The following is a 23,759-nucleotide window of genomic DNA, read 5'->3' on the forward strand; positions in this document are numbered from 1 at the left end:
AGTTTTATACACAACATGAATGTGAGTTGCCTTTGTTATGAGTTGCATGTGGTCATATTTGTAGCAACTCATGCATGGGTGACTGGCTGACTGAGTAAGAAACACTGACTGAGACAGTGACTGACTGATTGAGACAGTGGCTCACTGACTGACTGACTGACTGACTAACTGACAGAGACTGACTGACTGACAGAGACTGATTTAAAGAGACTAACTCACAGAGACTGACTGCAACACTGACAGACTGACACAGTGACTGTCTGACTGAGACAGACTGACTTACAAAGACGGACTGAAAAAGACAGACTAACTGGCTGAGACAGTGAATGACAGAGACTGACTGACTGACTGACTGAAACAAAGACTGATTGACAGACAGTGACTGACTGATTGAGGCTGACAGACAGACTGACAGAGACAGTGACTGACGGAGACAGAGCCTGACTGACTAACATAGATACTGACTGACAGAGACTGACTCACAAGAAACTGACTGACGTACAGAAACTGACTGAGTGAGACATAGAGGCTGACTCAGAGACTGACTGACAGTGACTGAAAGTGACAAAGACTGACTGATAGAGACTGACTGAAAAAGACAAAAACTGACAGACTGAGACAGTGGCTGACTGACACTGAGACAGAGACAGTGGCTGACTGACTGAAACAGTGACTGACTGACTGAGAAAGAGACACTGACTATCTGACTGAGAAAGAACCTACTGACTGAGACAGAGAAACTGACTCACTGATAGAGACTGAGAGACAGGGACTAACAGTCTGACTGGGACATAGACAGACTGACTAACAGAGACTGACTGACAGTGACTAACTGAAAGAGACAAAGACTGACAGACAGAGATTGACAAGCAAAGACTGATTGACTGACTGACTGACTCATAGAGACTGACTGACAGACAGAGAGTGACTGTTTGATAAACTGACAGTGACTGAGACAGAGACTGACTGAGACAGACAGACTGACACATTGATTGACTGACGATAGAGACTGACTCAGAGACACACTGGCTGACTGAGACAGTGGCTGACCATGAATAGAGGTGCATTACATTTCAAGCGGCGGCTTACATGACTGAGTATCCGCGGATGCCGGCCCACATGACCGCAGTACTAACGAATCCTATACTTTAGGAAAACAACGAGTCGGACAGGAAGACTAGGCGCTTCAACGAATAGATGTCTGTCTATTGTCACCGCTTGGTGGCCCTGAGACTACCACAAGTAAACCAATCGTGTGCGTTGTATGGCTGACGTCATTTAAACCAGCCAATGAGCAGGGCGCTGAGGGATGTGCGGTTTGCTCCGGCGGAGTTTGAATTTTCAAGGAGAAAACCCCAAACAGTTTGTTTGTGTGTGATACGGAGCATCGCGCGCAAAGTAAGTTAATCTATTTCAACGTTTGTAGCATTCATTTGAGTCTTAACGCTTTTAAGTGTCATTTCACAAAAAGCATTTCGTTAATTGGTGGATTTTTTTGCTTTAAATAAAAATGAACGTTTGCTAAAACCATGTTCAACGCAGCTAACGCTAACGTGAGGTTAACGTTAGCTAGTTAAGTCCAACAGAAACAGTTGACGCTAACGTAAAGTTAACGCTAAATTCTGATCATCTGAGACGTATGTTTATCTGGCGTTTACCTCAATTCACTAACGTTAACGTTAACTTCAGCTAAGTGCAACAACGCCAATGTGGTAACATCAACGTCTCAAAGATGAGCTACATTAACGTTACCGTCTCTTTACAAATGAGGGGACATGGATGCAAAGTCTTACAGACGGTTCTTGTTGTAAATTAACTAGTTCACGCTTACGTGTAGCTAAAACGTGACGCAGTTAATTGTATTAACATTCATTTCATTGTATAAAAAAGCAGTGTTCAGTGTTGTCCTCTCGATGTGATAAAACCATTTGTTGTCGTCACATGGTAATACAGAACTTAGCAGGGACAGTAACGTTACTAACTTGTCTTCATATCATATGTCATTAATTGATATCCGGTTATTCAGGTTATAAACCATGAGCTGGGCGGTGGAGGAGTGGAAGGATGGACTTCCAGGGAAAGCCCTGCTGAAGATCCAGGAGATGGAAGGCCAGCTGGACAAAGTGAAGAAGGACCGGAACCAGAAGCAGTTTCAGCTGGACTCCTTAGAGGCCGCCCTGCAAAAACAGAAACAAAAGGTGAATTTTTAAGGGAAATGTGTGAGTGGAGTGTTGATAAATTAAACTGTATTGGATCCTTTGGTGAAATTACTTTTGCATTGTCTTAACATAAGTTAAAATTCTACCAGAAAAAAAAATACAGACACAGTAAATAAATTATTGCTATTGTAGAAATCAGTTTATTAATGATGTTTCTCTTTCTCCAGGCGGACAGTGAACGTTCTGAGACCTCTGCTTTGAAAAGGGAGAACCAGTCTTTACTAGAGTCCTGTGACTCTCTGGAGAAAGCCCGTCAAAGGGTTGTCCATGATCTCGGAGTCAAAGAGCAGCAGGTCAGTTCCTGATTCGAGCTTTTTTAGTTTGAAATTCATTCAATCAGTACTAGGGGACAGAACTAAATGTTGTTCTTAAACCCAGGTAAGCTATCTGGATGGCCAGCTTAACTCCTGTAGGAAGACCATAGAGCGACTGGAGCAGGAGCTGAAAAAGTGAGTTCAGTGTCTGTTGATAGACATTTTTATGTGAAGAGAGAAAGTAGAGTGACAATGTAGCTCGTGGGACATGTTGCTTTGTCAAGTACTGAGTAAGTCATGATTAATATGAATGGATATTATAAACTTTTTGACCTGATGGAAAACACTGCTTTATTTGTTGTCTTTCCATGTGCTCAGGTACAAAACTGAACTGGATCGTTCGCAGTCTGCGGGCTCTTCCTCCTTGTCGTCCTCCTCCTCTGAGCTTCAGCCCTACACTACCCCACAGAAAAGTTTCCCTACCACAGCTCCCATTGCAGCCTACAGACAGCAGGGTATTTCAGTTTATTTTTAACCTGTGTTTCAAGTTCCTGCTGTATGTGTCATGTTTTTTATTTGTATTCATATTTTTACTTCTACTTCTTCTTTGGTTTCCAGAAGTATGCTTATGTCAGGGTGGTATTAATGCACATTTTAGTTATATTGCTGCTTCTCATCTACTTATGTATCTGGCTTGTATGCAAAAAACAATATGTATCTGAATGACTATGGACAAGTTTGTCAGTTTGCCCTAACATGATGATTGTATTTGTGTTCCATAGATAACAGAGTAGATGAGCTTCAGGAGAAATACAGCCAGGAGGTAGAAGAAAGAAAAAGGCTGGAGACTGAACTCAAAGTCATGCAGGTCAAGGCAAGTACATAACTTTATTATGTTGGGTTTGTTTCTTTGTAATTGTTGATGTTAATTTAACTCTTTTCTTGTAGCTGTTGAATCAGTCCTCGGTCACTGTAAGCCACAAGGACATTGCTGCCCGCCAAGCTGGATCTTCCATATTCCCATGGCAACCCCAGGATCAGGCCCACAGTCGCCAGTCTCAGGATGCAATGGAAACGCCTCTGAAGAGGCGGGGCACATCCCTATGGGAAGCCCATGAGGAGACACCCATTAAAACCAGCCAGCGGATGAGCTCTTCCAGAGCACTGCAGAGTCCCTGTGGGTCCTCTCAACAGATGGAGCAGCTGAAGAACCTCAACCAAGGTAGACTGTTTTATAATTTGTTTTGGAATTCATACTGTATAAAGTGTTTAATATCTTTCCTGTGAAATATTAGGATGCCTTTTATTATTTTGCCAATCTACTACCACTGTAAAATGTATTTGGATCCTTTTGAGTGAAATATCCTGATCATGTTCAGCCACAGCACTTAAATGTTTACTCTTTCTTCATCAGAGCTGCGTGGCCGTGTGTCAGAACTGGAAAATAATCTTTCCACTCAGGAGAAGGAAATTCGTAACCAAGCCTCCAAGCTGCAGGAACTACAAACTCAACTGTACCAGGCCCGCAAAGAGCTGACTGAACGGGACAGAGACCTGGCCAAGACCAGCCACGAGCTGAGTCAGGCCACAAATGGACATCAGCAGGTTGTGGCCAAGGTAGGTGTCCATGATTGGTACATAAAGACTTTATTGCTATGGAATGTATTGTTTTTGTTCTATTTCTGCTTGATTACATAGTTAAAGAAGGCAATATGGGTAAACACATTTGTAAATGATAACTATTCTCCTTATTGTTCTTTAGTGTTCCTCAGTTGAGCAGAAGCTGAAACAAGTCTCGGAGGAGATGAGCTGTCAGAGGCACAATGCTGAGAGCTGCAAACGAGCCCTTGAGCAGAAACTCAAGGAGCAAGAGAGAGATAGTCAAAAGGTGCCACAACTTGGATACATCACTTTATTAGACGTTAATAGTTTGAGCATTCTAATCTAAAAAGGTTTGTCTCTGACTAATTGTATGTAGGAACTAGCCCAGCTGCAGACTGCTCACCAGGCTTTGGAACAGCAGCTGAACCAGAGCAGAATCAAGCTGACACAAGAGATTCAACAGTCCAAAAACGACTACAATGTACTGCAGGCTGACATGGAGAAGGTAACGTTGTCTTTTATATTGGCTATCTTAATAATATTGTTACTGTCAACATATTATACACAGACCCAGAGTACATTTTATGATGGCTGTGAGAAGAGTGCAATATAGTTCAAGATGTAGTGGAATCATCTACTTCTGCTTCTCTGCAAGGCATGCCACCTGCCCGCAATGCTGACTGTTATCTGCAGTTCACATTTGCTGATAGATGATGGCATGTTGAAATTCAGTAGTAGCTCCAGCTTTTGCCTCATCTGTCTAAGGGTTTCGGGCACTTGACATTTGTATCACACTTCTCACTTTCTGCTCCTGTGTATATACTTCTCATCTTAACTTTTTATCTCCTCTTGCTTCTTTCCAGATGGGCTTCCAGAAGAGTCAGATGGAGAAGGAGGTAGAGGAGCGGAAACAGAAATTGCTGAGGTCAGAGCAGAGCCTCCAGGCGAGCCAGACCAAAGAGCAGGACCTCCGCAAAAAAATGGAGGTGGGTTGCTTTGCTTTTACTATGCTGGTTACTGCCCTTTTGGCCTTGATGCTGAGATTCCCAGTCCCTCTCTCTTATCTGTCAGTATCTTTAGCTGCCATTCATGTTCTCTGCATTTTTTTTTCCCCTCCCAGGAGCTGCAGAAAGAGAAGAACAGTGCGTCTGTCCAGCTGGACCAGAGTAGCCGGCTTCTGAGTCAGCTGGAGGAAGAGAAGAAGAGTGCAGACCAGAGTTTCAAACGCACCCAGGGATTACTAGATGACCTTAAAGGTAAATTAGTTGTAGGACTGGCAATAACGGCAGATATTTTCAAGAATGATCTCGGTGTTTAATTATTTTTTGTCTATTTGCTGTTCAGCCAAATCAGAAGGACAGGCGGATGAGCTGAAGAGACTTAAGACTAAACTGGAGCAGCAGGCTCAGGCTTCGTCCCGGGAGCTGGAACACTTGAAGAAGACATTTTCTGATGCAGAGGCCAAAAATGACAGGTAAGCATAGTTTTACTGTAGAAAAGAAGAAAGTTCAGTCACACTCAGAAAAAGTAAAAAGCGTAATATACTATGATATTTAACATGCTCTTCAATTATTGTCAATTTATTTATCACACTAGAAATCAGAGTGAACTGCAGAAACAGAAACAAGAGACAGAAAATCTGACCAACAAGTTGACGGTGAAAGAGAATGAGCTGAAAGAGCTGAAATCCAATCTCACAGCGAGTCAGAATGAGAGTAAGGAACTGAAACAAGAACATCAAGCTCTGCTGGAGTGGAAGAAAGAAAAGGAAACCTTGATTAATGAAACTGAGGCTGTGCAAAAAGACCTCACTGACAAAATTGGCAACTTGGAGAACAGCCTCATCTCGCTGAATGATGCTAATGATAATGTTACGGTAAGGCACTGTGGTTTCAATTATATTCACTTAAATGATGGATTAAATTGTGGATAAATTATTAGATTGAAGGTTTGCTTTGAATTTACAAATGATTTATTTATAAAAACAAAGTTAGAAAGCATAAATAGCACAAAGTCTATTAAGTCTATTTAATGTGAAAATCTTCAACCTGTGTTGACAAGTGCATTGTAGGATGTGTCGTATTGTAATTCTTGTCTTTAATTCTGTCGGCTGATCCATTTCCACTTGCTCTTGTAGAAGCAGCTCCTGAGTGTAGAGGGAGACAAGGCCGGCATGTCTACTCACATTGATTCCTTGAAGGGAGAACTCCTCAACAAGTGCACAGAGTTTGAAGAGAGGGAGCTTCAGTACAAGGAGCTCCAGTCTACATTCTCCGAGGTCAGACAGAAGCACACCAAAGACCTGGAGAATGTTGCGGTGCAAGTGGCTCAGCTTGGGGCACAGGTGATTTATTGTATTTATTTATTTATTTACAATTTTCCAGTAAACTTTTTCTTTAATGTAATTGAAACAACAGGGCATGCCTCCTTCCTATTTTTTGGGGGGGGTTATGGAATTGGATGATAAACATTTTATCTGCATCAGTGACATAGAATGTACTTTTTAAATTGAGATGTTGGTCTTGGTAACAGCCGCAATAACATTTTAAAATATAACTAGACCTAAAGCAATACAACTAACAGTCATTGATTAAACTTGCCTTTGTGCGTATTCTTTAATCTGAATAGGTCAAAGGTCTGGAGTTCCAGTTGCAAAAGGAAATTATTCGAGCAGAGCAGGCCGAGAAGACCAACACCGAGCTGCAGGACGAGCACCAGGCAGCCTGCGACCTGGCTCGCTCCAAAGACCAGCTCATCGAGTTGGGCCAAGCGGAGACCAGGCAGCTAAGGGAGAGCCTCGCTCAAGCTACTGCACAGCAAGAAGAGCAAACTACCAGGTGGGAGTTTTATTTGTGGTTTAGTTAATATTTTCGAATGGACTCCTTGTGACAGCGTTGTGATTAATCCGACCGTTGCCAACTTTATAAAGTTTAGTATTTGTTCAGACTCCGACACTTTGCCACAAGAAAATACTGGAGGATGCTTTAGTGTTTTATGATATGAATACAGTGTCCCTATTATTTCCTTGGGGAAACAATAACTAGCTTGCTTTTAACATGCAATTCTCTTTTCTGTGTTGTCTGAACTCCACCAGGTTGGCAGAGGAGAAGGCCACCCTGTTGAAGCAGTGTGAGGAGAGTGTTTCAGCAAAGGTTGATGAGAAGGAGCAGCTTACGCTTCAGTTGGAGGAGACGAAGCAAGAGCTGCTGCTCACCAAAAACCAGGTATGTTATACTGTACTGCAACATCTTTTTATATATGTAGCAGTCGTTTGTTTACACATTGTCATTTCTTTTAGAGTTAATTAACATGTATTGGCATTTTTGGCTGACTTTAGTGATGAACTGATTGTAATCTATTGTAAAATACACAATAATCTTATGACCAATGAGTACATTATGATCAAAGTATCTTTGCTGTCACAAATGTAATTTTTACCAATGTTATATCTGGCACTAGAATCATTTCATGAGTGGTTTAAATTTCAGTAACAGATTGAATCTATTTATCTGATTTGGTAATGTTATGCCCCATGCTTTGACATTATGTTGGGTATTATTCCTTACTTTAGTTTGAACCAGTAAAAGCTAACGTTGTTCTGTTTGTATTCAGCTCAGTTCAGCGGATCAGTTCCTGAAGGTCCAGGAGCAACTGAGAGCTGAGCTGCAGAAACAAATAAAGACGATGTCAGACAATGATGAGGAACACAAAAAGTTGCATGATAAGAAATCCGAAGAGCTTAAACAGTTGGAGGATGAACTAAAGGATCTGCAGAGCCACACACAAGAGCAGGAGAAGCAGTTCAGAGAGGCTGAAGCTCAGATTTTGTCTCTGGTAAAACAAAAGGCTGAGCTGGAAAATGCAGTTCAAGAGACAAAGAAAGAGGCTGAGGTAAAATATTGCACTAAAAAGTGAGTTTTACATATGTTCTAATACTGTGCATATCATGCTCTGTATAATAAACTTATATTTCTTATAAAGAACCTCCAGCAAGCTCACACTGAGAAGATCAACAACCTTCTGGAGCAGATAGCTTCGTTGGAAGAGGAGTTAACGGCTAGCAAAGATGCAGCAGAGAAGCTTCCAGTCTTGAAGAATGAACTGGCAGTGGTCATCCAGTCCCATGCTGACCTTAAGAAGCATCTAGAAACTCTTGAGGCGAGTCACTTCTCCATGATTGAAATCAAGTGCACTTTGGAGAACACCCTTGCTGAGAAAATCAATCTGATCTTTACATTGGAGAAAGAAATCAAAGAGCTCACAGAGAAGACGATGTTGGATGTTGAAAACTTCCTCAACAAAGAGAAGATCCTCAAAGAGAAGCTTGAAGCCGCAAAAAAATCGGTGACTGCTGCTAAAACAGAATCGAGTTCTCGACGGGAGCAGATCAAGACCATGAAGACGACTCTGTCGGCTGCGTCACGAGGCTTAGAAGAGAGAGACGGCTCGATAAAGAGTCTGAAGGAGAAGCTGAATAAAGCAGAGGCAGAGCAGGTCAAAACATCAGATCTCCTGAAGGAGAAGATGGTTGCCATGAACAAAATAAAGGTTGGTTACCGATTGATTCTTGGTTATGTTTTTGGCCTTATATGTCGACAATCTTTTTACATATAGTAGAAAGGGTACAACGTTACGTTAGTTTTGTCTGGAGTATTGTACCAAATGGGTAGGTCAGAATAGGTAGACTTAAAATGAAGTTTGGAGAGTTGTTTTCTTAGATAATTTTCTGTATTTGTGTCATTCTTCACATTAAGGTTCAGCTGGAGATGCTGCAAATGGACCTGGAGGACAACGAGACAGTCATGAACTCTTTTGAAAGTAAGGTAGAGGAGCTAAAGGAAGCCTTGGAGTCATTGGAGGCTCAGCTAGCTCACAACCAAACTCAGATGTTTGCCATGGAGGCCAGGCTGGAGGACAGCAAAGCCCAGGTAGAGCACTTTGTTTCACAAAAGTTTATCGAAATCATTTGTGCCACAGAGGCTAGATTTAATGTTGAGATTAATTTCAGTCATTCTTTGGAGGTCAATATTTTAACACATTCCTTGTGTCTTGTTATTTAATTAACTAAACTTCAGGCAGCAACGTTCTCATCATTGTTACTAGCTCCTCTTGCTCTGTAGTGAAGAAATGTCCCTGATTAAGCTCTCACCTTTTCAGGTCTCTGTCTTGGAAACCCGGTTAGAGGAGGTCCAGTCGCAGAACTCCGTGCTGGAGACACAGTATGTCACAGCTAAGGAGGAGCTGATGGAGAGGAGCTGGGAAATAACTCGTCTGGAAGAGGACGCTGTTGAACAAAAACAGCTGGAGGAGAATGTTGCTACTTTAGAGTCTAAACTCGGCCAGACCACAGAGGAAAATATCAAGTTAGTGACAACGCTCAGGCAGACAATCGAGGACAAAGACCGTAATCTTAACCAGTTACAAGAGGAGAAAAACAACCTTGAGACTACTTTGACACAGTTAAGAAATGAAAAAGAGCAAGTAGAAACTGAAGCGATTCAAGTCAATGCGGAGAAGAAACAGCTGGAAGCCAGTTTAGACAAGCTGTCTGAGGAGAACAAACAACTGCAGACCAACATTCAGCAGTTAACTCAAGAAAAGCAGAAGATTGATCAAATGACTGTAGAGAAACAGGAAGCTGAATCGACCCTTAGACAAGTTATGGAGCAGAAAGCCCAAATAGATATTGCGCTCAATCTGATAAACGAGGAAAAATGCCAAATCGAGGCTAAACTAACTGAGCTAGTCATTAACTTGAATCAAGTAGTTGAGGAAAAGCTTCAGCTGGTGGGTAACTATAAGGAGCTGACTGAAGAGAACATCAAACTACATTCTAGTGTTAATCAAATAACCGAAGAGAAGCTGCAGTTACAAGAAATAATAGAAAAACACGAAGAAGAGGCAGCTTCACGTAAAGAGCGGCTCGAGGGGGCGCACCGAGAGAGGTACCGTTCATACACATTTAGTTTTTATGAGTCACTGTAGCTAATATTTTTAGTATCTTTTTTAAATCCTGTATTGCAGGAAATATTGTAATTGTTTTGTTTTTACTTGTAATATTAGCTAGAACTATAATAGCATTTCCTTCATATTGACATTTGACAGGATCCAACAGTTTGAGGCAGAGCAGGCAGAACTGCATCAGAAGTTGTCGGGCTTACAGGAGGAGCTAACTGTGTTCAAGCAGCAGTACGACTCGCTGCTGGAGCAGGTGGGCCAACAGCACCGCCTCATACAGCAGCTCTCAGAATCACAGGGAACCCACAAGGTCCCTGCAGACAAAATCAGCCACATGGAGACTCAGGAGACAGATATTGGTGGTGAGTGTAAACCAAAACTAGATTATCCTAAATCATGAATTTGAATGAATTGATTCATCGGCCAGGTCTAATTTGAAAAACTAAATTAAAAAAATGGGAATTTTCAAAAAATATGTAATTGCAAAAAATTTCCCAGCAGAAGCAGCAGGACACTCTGACTTAGAGCCAGCACTTGATACAAGCATCAATGCTGAATGCCTTCCAGTAAAGGGACAGCTGTCCCCAACAGTAGCTGAACTGGGTGCACCTTCCCACCAGTCTGACGAGGCATTCGGGTATAATGAGTTTTTATAATATGCACAATTATGTGCTTTTGTATGTTTTTATGTGATGAATACATTTAAATCTCTCGCAACTCTGGCAGTGAGACAGAGCTGGTGTTCAAGGAGGACGTCGTTGAACAAGAGACGGTCCAACAACTGGACGTGGAAAGGAAGGAACGTGCGGCCGCTACGATGGGTGGCGAGGAGCAGCATCAACAACAACCCTTCGATCAGGTAGAACATTATAACTCTATATTTGTCTTTCAGTCATGATGCTTTTGTGCGTTTAAATTTGGGATACTTCATTTATGTAACCAGTAAACTTGCTAGTTGGGTCTAATGGTTATCTACTTGAAAGGCATGTTTTGCTTTGAGCATTTTGTTCCAGGTAGATTTGACAGTTTTGATTTTGTCTTTCTTGCTAGTTTTCTGAAAACAGCAGTAGTCCTAAAGATGTTCTTGGAAGTAATCCTGAAATATTCAATATTTCTCTACCATCTTCCTCTGTTGGGGAGACCAGACAGTTAGAATCCTCTGGTGAGTATTTTATGGGTTGTTTAATTTGCTTTACACTGAGCTGCAACCATAGACTCATGATTTCAACATTTCTTCTGCAAAAATACTTAAATAATTTCCTCTTGCTAGTTATAATAACAGTTGTGATTCAAGGGGATCCAACATTTATTTTCTTTTTTGTTACTTTAACAATACAGATACAGGCTATTGCTTACAGTATACACATCACACCCTATTATTCACTTCAAATTACTTAGAATTGATGCTGATTTAGGAAGTATTGTTTTAAATCTGATCAATTTAGTTGAAATAACTTTCCTATATTCGATCTGTCTGTCAGCAGCAGAGTCATTCCAGGAACAAGATGACCTCAACCACTTCACGGAAATTATCTCAAAGCAAGAACTCCAGACCTTACGCTCTGAGTTTGAGCTGCTTAGTTCTGACCTCACACTGAGAATGGAGTTGACTTCTGAACTGGAAGTCCAAGTTCAAAACTTAGAAACTAAAGTTCATGCAGCAGAGGAAGAGGCACAGGGTTCAGCAAATAAGCTGAAGATTGCTTTGGAGGAGAATAAAGTTGTTGCTGACCAGGTTGGGGAAAGAAATTACCGAATGCAAAATACCACTTAAATAATACATTTAATTGTTACACTGACACTTCAGTTCAACTGACACTAATATTGCATATTCAATTTTAGATGGCTCAACAGTCAGAAGAAAGGGAGACATTAAGTCTGCAGCTCCAAACGGCTAAATTCCAGTTGGATGATCTTATGGAGATGCTGGGAGGATTGGAAATGGCCAACGGTAAATATTGCCCCAGCTTACTGCATATGAGGGATTCAGTTTGTGCAAGATTATTTTGACTGATTTCGAACATTAGTCAAACAGGGTGCAAAATGTTAAGTATGTGGCTGTGAATACCTTCAAATAAAATACAAGCATAGTTTGAGTTGATATATTTAACAGCAGCTTAAACGTCATGGCACAGTATGATTCATGAATGAAGATCTGTGCAATGTTATTGCATTTTGGATTCTCACATATATTTTCTTTGATTCTGTAGGTGGCTGGGACGAGAAATTCCTTCAGCAGGAGAGTGAGCTGAGGAGAGTTCGCTCTGAGAAAGCCAACCTGGAGCAGCACATCCTGGGCATGGAGTCTGAGCTGGAGACCTTACAGGGCGAGAAGAACAAACTGGGGGATGAGATGGAGATCCGGAGGAAGACTTGTTCCAGCATGGAGCAGCAGATACAAACAATTACGAAGGAGGTGAGGACTTTTCAAGAGCTTGTGACCTAAAACATCAAAATATGTATCAGGGATTTATCAATTAAAGCACCATTGGCTCAAGCATTTTATTATAAAAAAAAATTAAAAAAAATAGTTTAGGCTTACTGATCAGTGTACCATAACTGTTCTCAATATTTCTATTTATCCAGACAACCCAACTAAGGTCTGAACTTGTGTCCTGCACTGAGGAGCGAGATGACCTGAACCAGTCTTTGGGCCAGTGGAGAGAGAAAGTTCACAGTCTGGAGAAGACTAACTGTGACACCAGAAACCTGATTTCCATCCTGGAAGATGACATCAGAGCAGGGAGGAAGGAGTATGAAGCCCTGCAAAGCCGCATGGAGAAACTGAAGACCGAGAGGCAACAGGTATGTACGTGTAACGTTCAGGGTCTGGGACTTGTGCACAGTTCCGTAATGTGATACGGGTGAAAATAGGCTTTTAATTAGAGTTGGTTTTCATTGATGACAAAGAAATGTGCAAGTCTTCTTCAGGCCAGTCAAGGAGGCACAGAGTCCTCTTTTTGCTTTTTGGTTTTCAATTCAGAACATGGCAACATGGATGGATAAAAGCAGAAATGCCTCTATGATTCTATTGGCTTATGAAAACTAAAACGTATTCATCAATTTTAAGTTGCAAATAGTTCAGACTGAACTTTTCTGCACATTCTTATCTTTATCCTAATTATAACTGCAGCTAAAGGTATGTTAATAGTAAAAGTGAACAATTTATAATTGTTTCTGATGGGATCTCAATCCGAATAATGTATTGTCAAATATACAAGGTATTTGACTCTATTGCGCATGACAATAAGCATTGTGCATAGAAGAAGATAATGGTCAGATATGTTAATATTGCAATTAACAACAGGATTAGTCAGTTAATTCCCCTTTTCTCCCTCTTTTTCTTCTCATTCTCGAAAGCTTCTGGAACAGATGAAATCACTGGAACAGGCAATATCCCAACAGAGTGAAGAAAGACAAGAGCTTATCAGCCAGCTGGACAAGCTCACAACAGACCACACCTCGGCCAATCATGACTCTGAGTCCATGGTCGGCAAGATCCAGGTGAGGGGGTTATAACTTATTGAGGTCGAGTTTCCTTTGAGAACCTGTTTTCACAAAACTTTCCCTTTTTATCTTGTTAGTTTAAAACAATGTAAAAAGTATGTGTTTTTTAAAAAGCATTTAAAGTTGGCACACTTTTAGAAAAGAGTGCTTGGACCAGTAAGCCCTCGGATGATTCAGATGCTCTTTAGTTTCTAATCCTCCTCGTCTTTCTTCAAGGCTTTAGAGGGAGAAGTTTGCCGTCTCTCACAGTCTCTGGAGTCTTCTCTACTTGAAAAGGCAGAGATCGCCTCTCGTCTGAACTCGACACAAGACGAGGTCCGGCAGATGAGGACGGGTATTGAAAAGCTCCAAGTCCGCATAGAGTCGGACGAGAGGAAGAAAAAGAAGATGGGAGAGCTTCTCAAAGGTGGCGCTTACCATCCACTGAAATAATATACCCTCTAGAGTTTTGTGAGTTGTTGTCAGTCTAATTGTGACTTTACTTTTTTTTTTAGCTGCCCAGAGGAAGTCCGACTCACTGCAAGATCGCATTGATGCTCTGGAGCGAGAGAAGGAAGACGAAGAGCAAAGTCTAGAAGAAGCTGTGTTACAGGTATTCTGTTGTAAACATGTATCTGACAAAAATAAGCACTTCAGTCTTGCGTTGTAATGGGTCATTCTTTACCATTGCCCATTTGACTGGTTTTAATAAAAGGTCAGCATCTGCTCCGATTGCATTAACTAAGTGTTTTATGCTCTTACCACAGGCCGAAACAGCCAAAGATGAGCTAGAGGAGGAAAGGAGAAAGGTACGTTCTTATTTATCTATGTTTGGCGATCCGATTCCCGTTGCTATGCATATTATGTTTTTTTTCTCTTTATGAGCCAATAATAAAGTTGTTGTAAAACACTTAATATAATATTCCGATTTGTCTTTCTCTCATGCTGCTCTTTTCCTCTCTATACGTCTCATACACCGTGTCTCATTTCACACAAACTGCTGCTATTTTCCTTAAATGTCACCACCTTCTGACCCGCAGGTGGCGGAGGAGAAGAGAGAGCTCAGAGAGAAACTATTGGAGCTCTCTGCCAAGCTGGAAAACCTTAGATCTGAAAAAGAACATATGGAGAGGGAGCTGGAAACAAAAAACAGAGAGATAGAAGAACTGAAGGCCGTTAAGGAGGAGCTGGAGAGGGGGTTGGAGAGGGCTGAGGTGGATAGAAGAGAGGAAGACGAAAGACAGAAATGCAGGGTAGAAGAGCTGAAGAAAGGAATGAAGGAGGAAGCAGAAAGGCTCACGAGTCAAATGGATGACCTCCAGGCACAGTTATTGGCCTCTCGGCAGAGAGAGATCTCCCTTGAACAAAAGAGTGCAGAAACGGAAGGGGAGAAAGGGCAAATGCAGTCTGTTCTGGTCAAGATGGAGAAAGAAAAAATAACTCTGCAATCTTCTCTGGAGGAGTGCGAGACAGTGCTCCGCTCTCAGGGAGAGGAGTGGAAGAAAGAGAGAAATACCCTGAGGACCAGTATTGTGGCTTTGGAAGAAGAAATGAAGAAGCTTGAAACGCTCATAAAAGCTAAAGAGGAAGCGAGAGAAATGTTGGAGAGGGAGGCAAATCAGAGAGACGCCACAGTACAATCCATCTTGTCTGTCATGGTGGAAAAAGAACAGATAAAAGAAGAAAATGGAAGACTGGCGGAGGAGAAAGAGAAACTGCAGTCAACCCTGTTTTCAGTAGAACAGGATCGAGATAATCTGCATTGCACTCTTGCATCTGTTGAGGAAGAGAACGAGAGACTGAAGCAAGAGAGGGGGATGCTAGCTGATGAGAAGGAGACGCTCCAGTCTAGTCTCTCCTTGCTAGAAAAGGAGAAATATAACATGCAACAAACTCTTTCTTCATTAAAGGAAGAAAAGAAAAGAATAGAGGAGCAGAAATGGATGTTAGATGCTGAAAAGCAAGACTTGCAGTCTTCCCTTTCTTTGATTGAAGTGGAGAAAAATAACCTATCTTCAGCTCTTTCTTCACTGGAACAAGAGAAGCAACAAGCAGAAGAGGAGAAAAAGAAAGTTACAGAAGCACGAGAGACTCTTCAGTCTACAGTGGCCTCTACAGAGAAGGAGCTGGAAGCATCTAAAGTGTCTGCTGCACAGCTCAGTGAGCAGGTAAACGGACACATGTAGATATGTTAAGGTCTAAAATGTCAACACATGCACTCAAATATGTAATTTCACCCGGTAGCTTTAAAGAATAATGATCAGCTTACTTGTACTTGTTTGTCGCCTTCAATCCCATCACAAAAAGTTCCAATAATTTCTTTGCCACAAGCGGTCTCTTCAGTATATGCTTGTGTTCAACACAACAGATTCTCAATGTCAATGCAGCAGTTTTCACAAGCGGTTCTTCAATAATTCTTGTAAACAACCGCAACCTTAGATGAGGCCTTAGAACCATGCGGTTGCGGGCAATATAATCTAAAAACAACACTGACATCCTGTGAACAGGAGTTGTGTGGTCTACTAGACAACTACTTGACAACACTCGGCATGCATCACAAAATGTTGATAAACTAGGGTATTTCTGATTTGTTATTTCCTTATGACTAAATCTTAACCCTTTCTGTCCACTCACTTAAGGTGTCAAAGCTAACATCTCAGGTCGCTCGTCAGTCTAAGGAGAGGGACTCTGCCCTGAGCAAGATGGGTCTTTGGATGAAGACCTGCAAACAACTGGAGCAGGAGAAGCAAGAGATGTTAAACCGCTCAGGTGTAGTATTAACTTTTTTTTTTTCTTTAAAAAAAAAAAAATGCATCTAAGATTGGAATAATTCCAGACAAAGGCCAACATTATGAAAAGCATATTCGATCATGTGAAACAACAGGGCTATGATAGCAGTGTCAGACATTTCAGGCAGTAGTTTTGTTTACCAAGATGTTTTGAAAGGCATAAAGAGATCAATGCCAATCTCTGTGTTGTAAACAGTCAGATTAAATAAATTTACTTGCATTTTGCCCTGAAAACATAGAGATTAAATCCCTAGACTGACTAATCTTTCTATTAATGTCATTTTGGTCACAGGTGATGGAAAGAGCAGTGAAGCGGTGCAGACTGAGGGAAACCAGCTGAAGATGGAGGCAGAGAAGAGAACGAAGGAAATGGAAGAGCTGAACACTGCCCTGCAGCAGAAGAGTGTGGAGGCAGAAGAAAAAACTATGGAGGTGGAAGAACTTGAGGCTGCCCTCGATGGAAGGAAGAAGGAGTTGGAAGAGAGAAACTCAGAGCTGGGGATGATGAAGAGTGAGTTGGATGAATTGAATAAACTCCTGGAGGAGAAAAGCAGGGAGGCAGATGAGAGCGTCGATAAATACTGCGGTCTGATGGTTAAAGTCCACAAACTGGAAGAGACTAATGATGCACTGACAACCCGGCTGGAGCAGCTCACCGCTAGCCACCGCGTTAACGAAGCTAAAGTCCCCACGAGCAGCACTGGCGATACTCGCCGTCGGCGGTCAGGAAGGAAGTCTTCCTCCAACCACCAGGAAGAACTGGATAACAACACTGAAAACATTTCTCCTTCAACACCTCAGAGGTCTCCTCAGGGTTCCTCTTCAGTGAAAAGGGGACACCGTGACATCAGTAATAAAGACAGTGCGCAGGAGGCCCTGCACAACCTGACAAAGAAGATCAAAGCCAACGCCGTGACGACACCCAAACCAAGAACTGGACAGGAAGATGAGTTCAAACCAGAGGGACTTCCTGAGCGGGTGCAGAGAGGTACATTTTGTCTGGTGATCCAATATAGCCTCAACTGTCGTTAGTTTTCTGTGCCAGTGTGTCCTAGTTTGTCATAGATGGAGATCATTTAGTTTTTACAAGTAATAAGCACCAGTAACATGCTCTGCTCTACTTTTGTATTGGTTTGAAATACTGTTTAACACCCTCAAGCTGTTTGTTTTTAGATTTCTGCTGATCTTTAGGAACTTATGACGTACTTAAGTGTGTGTGTAACATTAACTGTATAGTCAACAAAAATGAGGCATCACTGGGTGAAATAGTGGGCAGAACAAAGCACATCATTACTTTTCATTCTCCATAGAGCAAAAAACTCAAATGAAGTCATTATTGGTACTGTAACAGGTTTTGCTGACATTCCTCTGGGGGAAGCCAGTCCATTCATCATGAGGAGAACCACAGTGAAGCGCTGCAGTCCTCGACTGGCTGCCAAGCAGACTGCTCACACACCTGCATCTGACGGCACGGTGAGCAGCAGCAGCCATCTCTCACTCCCACACACAGTGCGCACTCTGTCAGCATGGGCCGTCTATGCCCAACAGCCAGCAACACACAATGAACACACTCGCTTGTCATTATTGACACCGCCTTTTAAAACTGTGAATAATGTTGCTGCATTATACATTATAGTCATTACTTTAAGCACCCCAGGATAAAGCAGAGTATTGTCAAGTCAACCTGTATTTCCACAGGAAACTCACTAGTGTGTTTTTAAATTCAAAATGAGTTCTACTTTGTTGTGTTTTTCTCTTTTATTCTCTTAATCTTGTCATCTGTCTCGTCTTACTCTTCATCCACAGACTTTGGGGTCCACATCCCTCCGGAGCCCTTCCAACAGGAAGTGTGTCTCCCCAAGTGACGAGGATGAACCTAAGACACCGGAGCAGAAAGAGAGACAAGAAGACAACTGTCATGTCCAGTAGATTGACGTTCACGCACGCGCACACACACAGTCACATAGACGTTGTATTTATTTTTAATATACACATGCACAAAATAATCTTTTCTTTTTTTGGGACACATTTATTTGATCATTAAACACTTAAAATGCACCTTTTCTTTCATTGGTTTGGGAGGCTGTGTGTGAGCGAGCGTGTCACTTGTTTTTTTTCTTCTTTTTTCCTGTTGGTATCTTAAAGTCATGAGAAATACAATAAATTACTAACTAAAGTACGATGACGAGGCAGGTTGAAGATGAGTGGGTTACTCTCAAAGCACACTTTTTTATTACGCTATATTCTTTGAAATGTTTTAGGTCTTTTTAATGTTTTACAGTGAATAAAACCCTGATTGTTTTGTGATGCCTCCAGAACGTAAACAATCCACGTTTGTTCCTCTTTCTTCATGACTTTACTTTGTACCAGTTTATTTAATACTGCCTTACTGGTTGTACTTTGTTTTCCTTTGTGCTTTTTACTGTTCTGTAAGAGATGTCTTGAACTTTGTACATGATAGATGACATACAGCAGCTACGCGTCCTCAGCTATCAGCCCTTGAACATATCAGCTAATGGCAGCTAAGATTGTGTCGATTTTGGTATCTTCTAAATATTTTTATTTTATTCTTAACTTTTTTTCTTTCTTACTAATGTTTGCAGAAAATATTGAATGCAGACTTGCATTTTGTGTCTGTTTTAGTGGAGTTGAATGTTAATGATCATTGTGTGTGTATATATTCATTGCCCTTTTTTTATACTAAACCGTAACTGCGTCATAACTTGTGTGGTCTTTTTGTTGTGTATACATGGGAGTCTTGACTTTGCTATTATGTGATAACTTTTCAAAAAGGAAATTATAGGAGGTATAGTAGTAAGCGCACACTAATATGTATGTAGCTGCAATACAAGTACACTGTAAACTCTGTTACCACAAGGTGGAGAACCTGAGCCATATGGAGAGTGCAGTGCAGGATACACCTCAGGCTGGTAGTGAAGGAAAATGTAATGATAAATGAGGCAGATGTATATTGTTCCTCAGGACACTAGAAACAAGTTTTTAAACTGAATTAAAAGTGAAAAGCATAAATTCAGCTCTAATTCATGAAAGAAATGTTACGTTTTGGTCGTTTTTTGGAATGCCAAGTTGCCTTTACCTTATCCAGAAACCTGTTTGATCCACATGATAATGATACGGTGGGAATGGCCATTTTACTTTTATTGAGAAAGTTTAGAACAAGCCTTTTATATATGCAGCATAAACATCAAGTTGCCCTACATGTCTATTTGATGATGTGTAATAGAAAGTACACTATTAAAACTTCACTTATCAGTCAACATACAATCTTCCAGTCCACCTTTACTGACTCCATGTCCTGCGGGACATGGGGCCAGTCCACCTAAACATCTGGTTAACATAATGGTGTCGCTGAGGAGGATGCACCAGCAGCTCTCAGCCTTTTTAATAATGCAGCTCCTCATGCAGACATCAAATTAATAGAATTTGCTCAGAAAGGACACAAGGAGGTGTATTGTGTAATATTACAGGATTATTGGGAACCAAACTAATTGCCTCATGATGGAGAGAAGCAATCATAGCGATTCTGTTTGTCTGCGGTATTCAAAGTGATCGTGCTGGTCTCAGTACAACTACTGCACTGAGAAGTCCCAGCATACATTATTGGAGATGCAGTTTGATTGCAGCTGTAATATTTGAAACAATAACAAAGCATTTGCACAACAACTTAACAGAAAAACAGTAACACATAGCTGAAAATAAATAACTCAGAAACTCCTATTTCTAGTAGACCCATGTGTTTACTCACTGCACAGAACGACCATCCATTGGTGAGTAACATCTACATTTCTAATTTGTAATGATATTTTTAAAGATCATGTTTCTACAGCACAAAAAGCGATGTACACTTTTTTTTTAGACATTTACCTTTTTACAGCACATCCGTATACCACACTCATGCTGACAAGCCCTCATGCTGACTGTGACAATACAAACTCATGAGAGCTGTGGCTAATGTGAAAGGCTGGACATGATTGATTTCTCTGGGTGAACCTTTACTTTGTGTCTGAGGAACACTAAACTTGGGATCAATACAATTTATCTTCTCCTCTGGTGCATACATATTAGCATTTGAGGTATTGATGAGTGCTGACCTTTTGACCTCTCTTTCTTCTGAGGGAATGAACAAACACATTAAGATGGGACACGATAGACATTCATCAGTATTTTCTTGGAGCATCACTCAGGTTTTTACACACACCTGGTTTGTTTCTTCCCTCTCAGGCATTCCTGTATCTTTACTGCCTGACAGTGGGTGAGGGGGCAGCAGGGCATGCTGGGTTATGGGAACAGAGATGAGACGACATAGTCACACACCTCACAGCGGATACTGTCCTGCTCTGATGTCTCTGGCTGGAGCTCTTAGCGGAAGCTGCAGTGCCAGAACCAACTCTGGACGAGGACACGGGAAATGAGGAGATGGGTCTGCTGAGCTGTGTTATCACTGGCACTCAGACTGGAGAGTGTGTGTTTGTGTATGCATGTGTGTGTGTGTCTGTCTTTAAAACTGACAGACTGACTGACCGTCGATCCCCCTGCTGTATGCATGATTTATCCCATTCTTTATCAGGCAACACTGTGTAAGCAGCAGTTCTCAAAGCCAAAGGGAGTCACCGACAGGAAGTGTCGACCAGTTTGTATGAACAGGACAGAGGGGAAGAGACAAAACGAAGAGTTGAACTAATGGAAGTCCATTTAAATTATTTTTTTTAACTAATCATGTAATTTGCTATGTTAAAATATAACCCGCAGGTCGCTTTTTAAGAGGGAGTGAGGCATAAATATAGCAACGCACCACATGGGTACCACTTTCAAGTAACCTTTTATAAAGAGCTCAGGAGCTGTTGTCATTGGCTTTATCAATAGTTAATAATCTACTAAGGCTTTGTAGATACATTACTATCAATTAATGTTTTACCAGCAACGATATATTATTATCAATGGGTTTCAACTGATCTATAAAGCATTAGTACAATGTATTAACTCTCTAAGCCCCAAACAGTTTTGGGGTGTTTTTTGCTCCTGTCCCATTTGACTCTCTGTGGCCTTGATTTTCAATGCAATATTGAAGTACTGCACCTTTATGGAAACAGCACAACCATGGCTAGAAGCCGAGATAACTAAAAAATATACTTTGTGCTTTATAACACAGGTACCATGCCATAAATCATTCAAAAAAGAACTGCAAGTTGAATTGATTTATTATTTATTTCACAAACATTGTAAAACAATGAAATCTATATATCCAACAAGTGCCCTCAAGTGTTACCCATGTTGAAAAAAAGCTTATATATTGATACTCTATATATATATACTCTATTATATATTGTCTATCTATTTTTTGTATTCTTCGGTATGCTCTTCGCTATTAATACAGTTCTAAGTTATGTTATCTTAAACAGAGAAAATACAAAGGCTTTAGCATTTATTCAAACTACATGTATACTGAGGCATGTGCCTTTCATGAAATGTTTATTTATTTTTGTCTAACTGCAACAAGCTACTGCTTTTTACTTACTTTTCACTACCCTTCAGACATGTTTTAAAACAGTCTTGAATGTGTTTTGTTGTTGCTGAGCGTTAGATGAGAATACCACCGTTGAGTCTATCAATAAATATGAAGCTTCAACCAGCAGCTAGTTAGCTTAGCATAAAGCCTGAGAGCAGGTGAAAACAGCTAGCCTGGCTCTGTCCGAAGTTAAACAAAATAACCAGCAACACTAAAGCTCACTAACATGTTATATCTCCTTTGTTTATTCCATACACAATTTAGGATTTTCGGTTTGACGTGAGCCAGCTTGGCTCTTACTACGGAATAAATATCATGGTGCAATGAGCCAGTGTCCTGTATCTGTCTGACTGTGTGCTGTTGATTCTGGTGTGTACTTCCTGCTTTGATAACTTTATCTCATGCATCATAAGACTTGCTACCACTGGCCAGTCACACTCATCAGACCACTCTATCATCCAGGAAGTTTAAACTCTAATAAGTATTCAGTGGCCGTGAACTGAGAGAACAGAAGATTCTGATTATTGTGCTTCCAAATGTCTTAAAGCATTATTATGTCGGCGGTGGTGGAAATGAGTTGGTCATTGCACTAAGTAACACTTTAAGGCCCCCTGAAAACTGGATCAAATGTTAGAGAATATTTCTCTATAACGTTATATATTCATGACATATAAAACTCCACCGATGGCATCAGGAAGCGTAGCACCCACGCTCAGGTTTGTGCTGTTAGCACCGCCAGCTGTTGAGAGGCAATCGAAATGATCCCAGTCTCATCTTCAGCACCTTTAGAATTACTGATGAAGTATGATGTAATTCAACAAATAATGATTATAAAAATGTTTTGCAATGGAGATGGATCGACCTTCTTTTGTTGTTTGGAATTTGTTGTGATGTATTTTTAACTTTTTGCTGTACAGAACCAGCAGCAAAGGTTGAGCACTTGGACAATAAGACACCGAAAAATGATTAAAATATGATGTATTTTCAATTTATTCATCTTACAAAAATCTTTTTTACATTGTGTTTAGATTAGCTCTACAGACATTATTATTACAATGTGTTCTCTCAGGCTCACAGCTGCCTAGGAACACTACAAGTACAAACAAACAGTTTAGAAAAATACAGTTGTCATCATCATAAAAGCTTTATATCTAGCAAATTAGCCGAAAATGACTGTTCTTAGAGTTAAAGCAAGCTAAAATGAATGACTGTGTAACAATGCCATATGTTTGCTAGAAGAAATCAAAAGCAGAGCAAGCAGCTACTACACAGTGTAACGTCACTACTGTTTCTATTTAGTTAGTACTGAACCTTACAGACTGTTATAGTCTGCTTTAGTTAAAGTCAAAACATATATAAGACTTTCCTGCTGCTCCCTCACCCCTTCTATCAATTCAATTAGGATGTCCAATAGAAGTAAAAAAGTTAAAACACTTCTCACAGATACAAGTCAAGTAGACTGGCAAGATCAAATCGTTCAAATTGTACTGGATTTTCTGATTTGTTAAAATTGTACCTGCTGTTTTCGGTGTGTTACTGTTGCCATAAAAAACTACAAGCTGCACAACAGACTTGTTGTCATTACATTCAATAGATCAATTAAAAACCCTCTCAGAAAATTCTCAAAATTAATCATTTTGCTAAGTTGTCAACTGAATCAAGCTGTCAGATATAAAATTGTTTCTCTAAGGGTTCAATTATCTTGCTTCGATTGTTACAGTAAAGAGAAAAGTGTGTCTGTTATGTAGTTGTCGTTAATGCCACTGAACAACTAAATTGAAGCCTTCTGATTTGGATGGACTGGATAGCATGTTGTTACGTTCAAAGGCTGTTAAATCAAAGTGCATTTTCAACGGCAGGTGTACACACATGAAAGGAACCCCTCTGTGTGTGTGTGTGTGTGTGTGTGTGTGTGTGTGTGTGT

General features: G+C 40.8%; 1 protein-coding gene across 6 annotated transcripts; it reads left to right on the forward strand.

Moving 5' to 3' along the window:
- The first annotated feature begins 978 nt into the window (after positions 1-978).
- Positions 979-19,030, forward strand: cenpf (centromere protein F). Of its 6 annotated transcripts, none has more exons than XM_034557484.1 (38): positions 979-1,398; positions 2,027-2,198; positions 2,387-2,512; positions 2,598-2,668; positions 2,852-2,988; positions 3,256-3,347; positions 3,422-3,695; positions 3,888-4,090; positions 4,236-4,361; positions 4,452-4,580; positions 4,939-5,061; positions 5,196-5,331; positions 5,420-5,549; positions 5,672-5,951; positions 6,213-6,419; positions 6,704-6,912; positions 7,170-7,299; positions 7,688-7,966; positions 8,057-8,623; positions 8,830-9,003; positions 9,233-10,020; positions 10,181-10,395; positions 10,532-10,670; positions 10,760-10,892; positions 11,084-11,195; positions 11,515-11,768; positions 11,876-11,984; positions 12,244-12,449; positions 12,620-12,838; positions 13,394-13,537; positions 13,757-13,946; positions 14,035-14,132; positions 14,287-14,328; positions 14,560-15,687; positions 16,159-16,288; positions 16,601-17,296; positions 17,660-17,781; positions 18,115-19,030. In XM_034557484.1, exons 2-38 carry the CDS (start codon positions 2,037-2,039, stop codon positions 18,235-18,237), a joined length of 8,403 nt encoding a protein of 2,800 aa, XP_034413375.1. In that variant the 5' UTR covers positions 979-1,398; positions 2,027-2,036; the 3' UTR covers positions 18,238-19,030. The 6 variants fall into 6 exon arrangements, with proteins under 6 accessions (XP_034413375.1, XP_034413390.1, XP_034413384.1 ...); XM_034557499.1 differs by having other exon boundaries at positions 1,156-1,398; positions 11,518-11,768; positions 18,115-19,028; XM_034557493.1 differs by having other exon boundaries at positions 1,156-1,398; positions 10,535-10,670; positions 18,115-19,028.
- Positions 19,031-23,759: the final 4,729 nt, after the last annotated feature.

Source organism: Cyclopterus lumpus, chromosome 3 (genome assembly GCF_009769545.1).
Source record: "Cyclopterus lumpus isolate fCycLum1 chromosome 3, fCycLum1.pri, whole genome shotgun sequence".
In the NCBI taxonomy this organism is placed as follows: Eukaryota; Metazoa; Chordata; class Actinopteri; order Perciformes; family Cyclopteridae; genus Cyclopterus; species Cyclopterus lumpus.

Bases quoted from the DNA above. Each gene is read 5' to 3' on its own strand.
- cenpf (XM_034557484.1), top strand. From the start codon at position 2,037: ATGAGCTGGGCGGTGGAGGAGTGGAAGGATGGACTTCCAGGGAAAGCC. The intron at 2,669-2,851 runs GTGAGTTCAGTG...CCATGTGCTCAG, and splicing joins CTGGAGCAGGAGCTGAAAAA to GTACAAAACTGAACTGGATC. The intron at 17,782-18,114 runs GTGAGCAGCAGC...CTTCATCCACAG, and splicing joins CACCTGCATCTGACGGCACG to ACTTTGGGGTCCACATCCCT.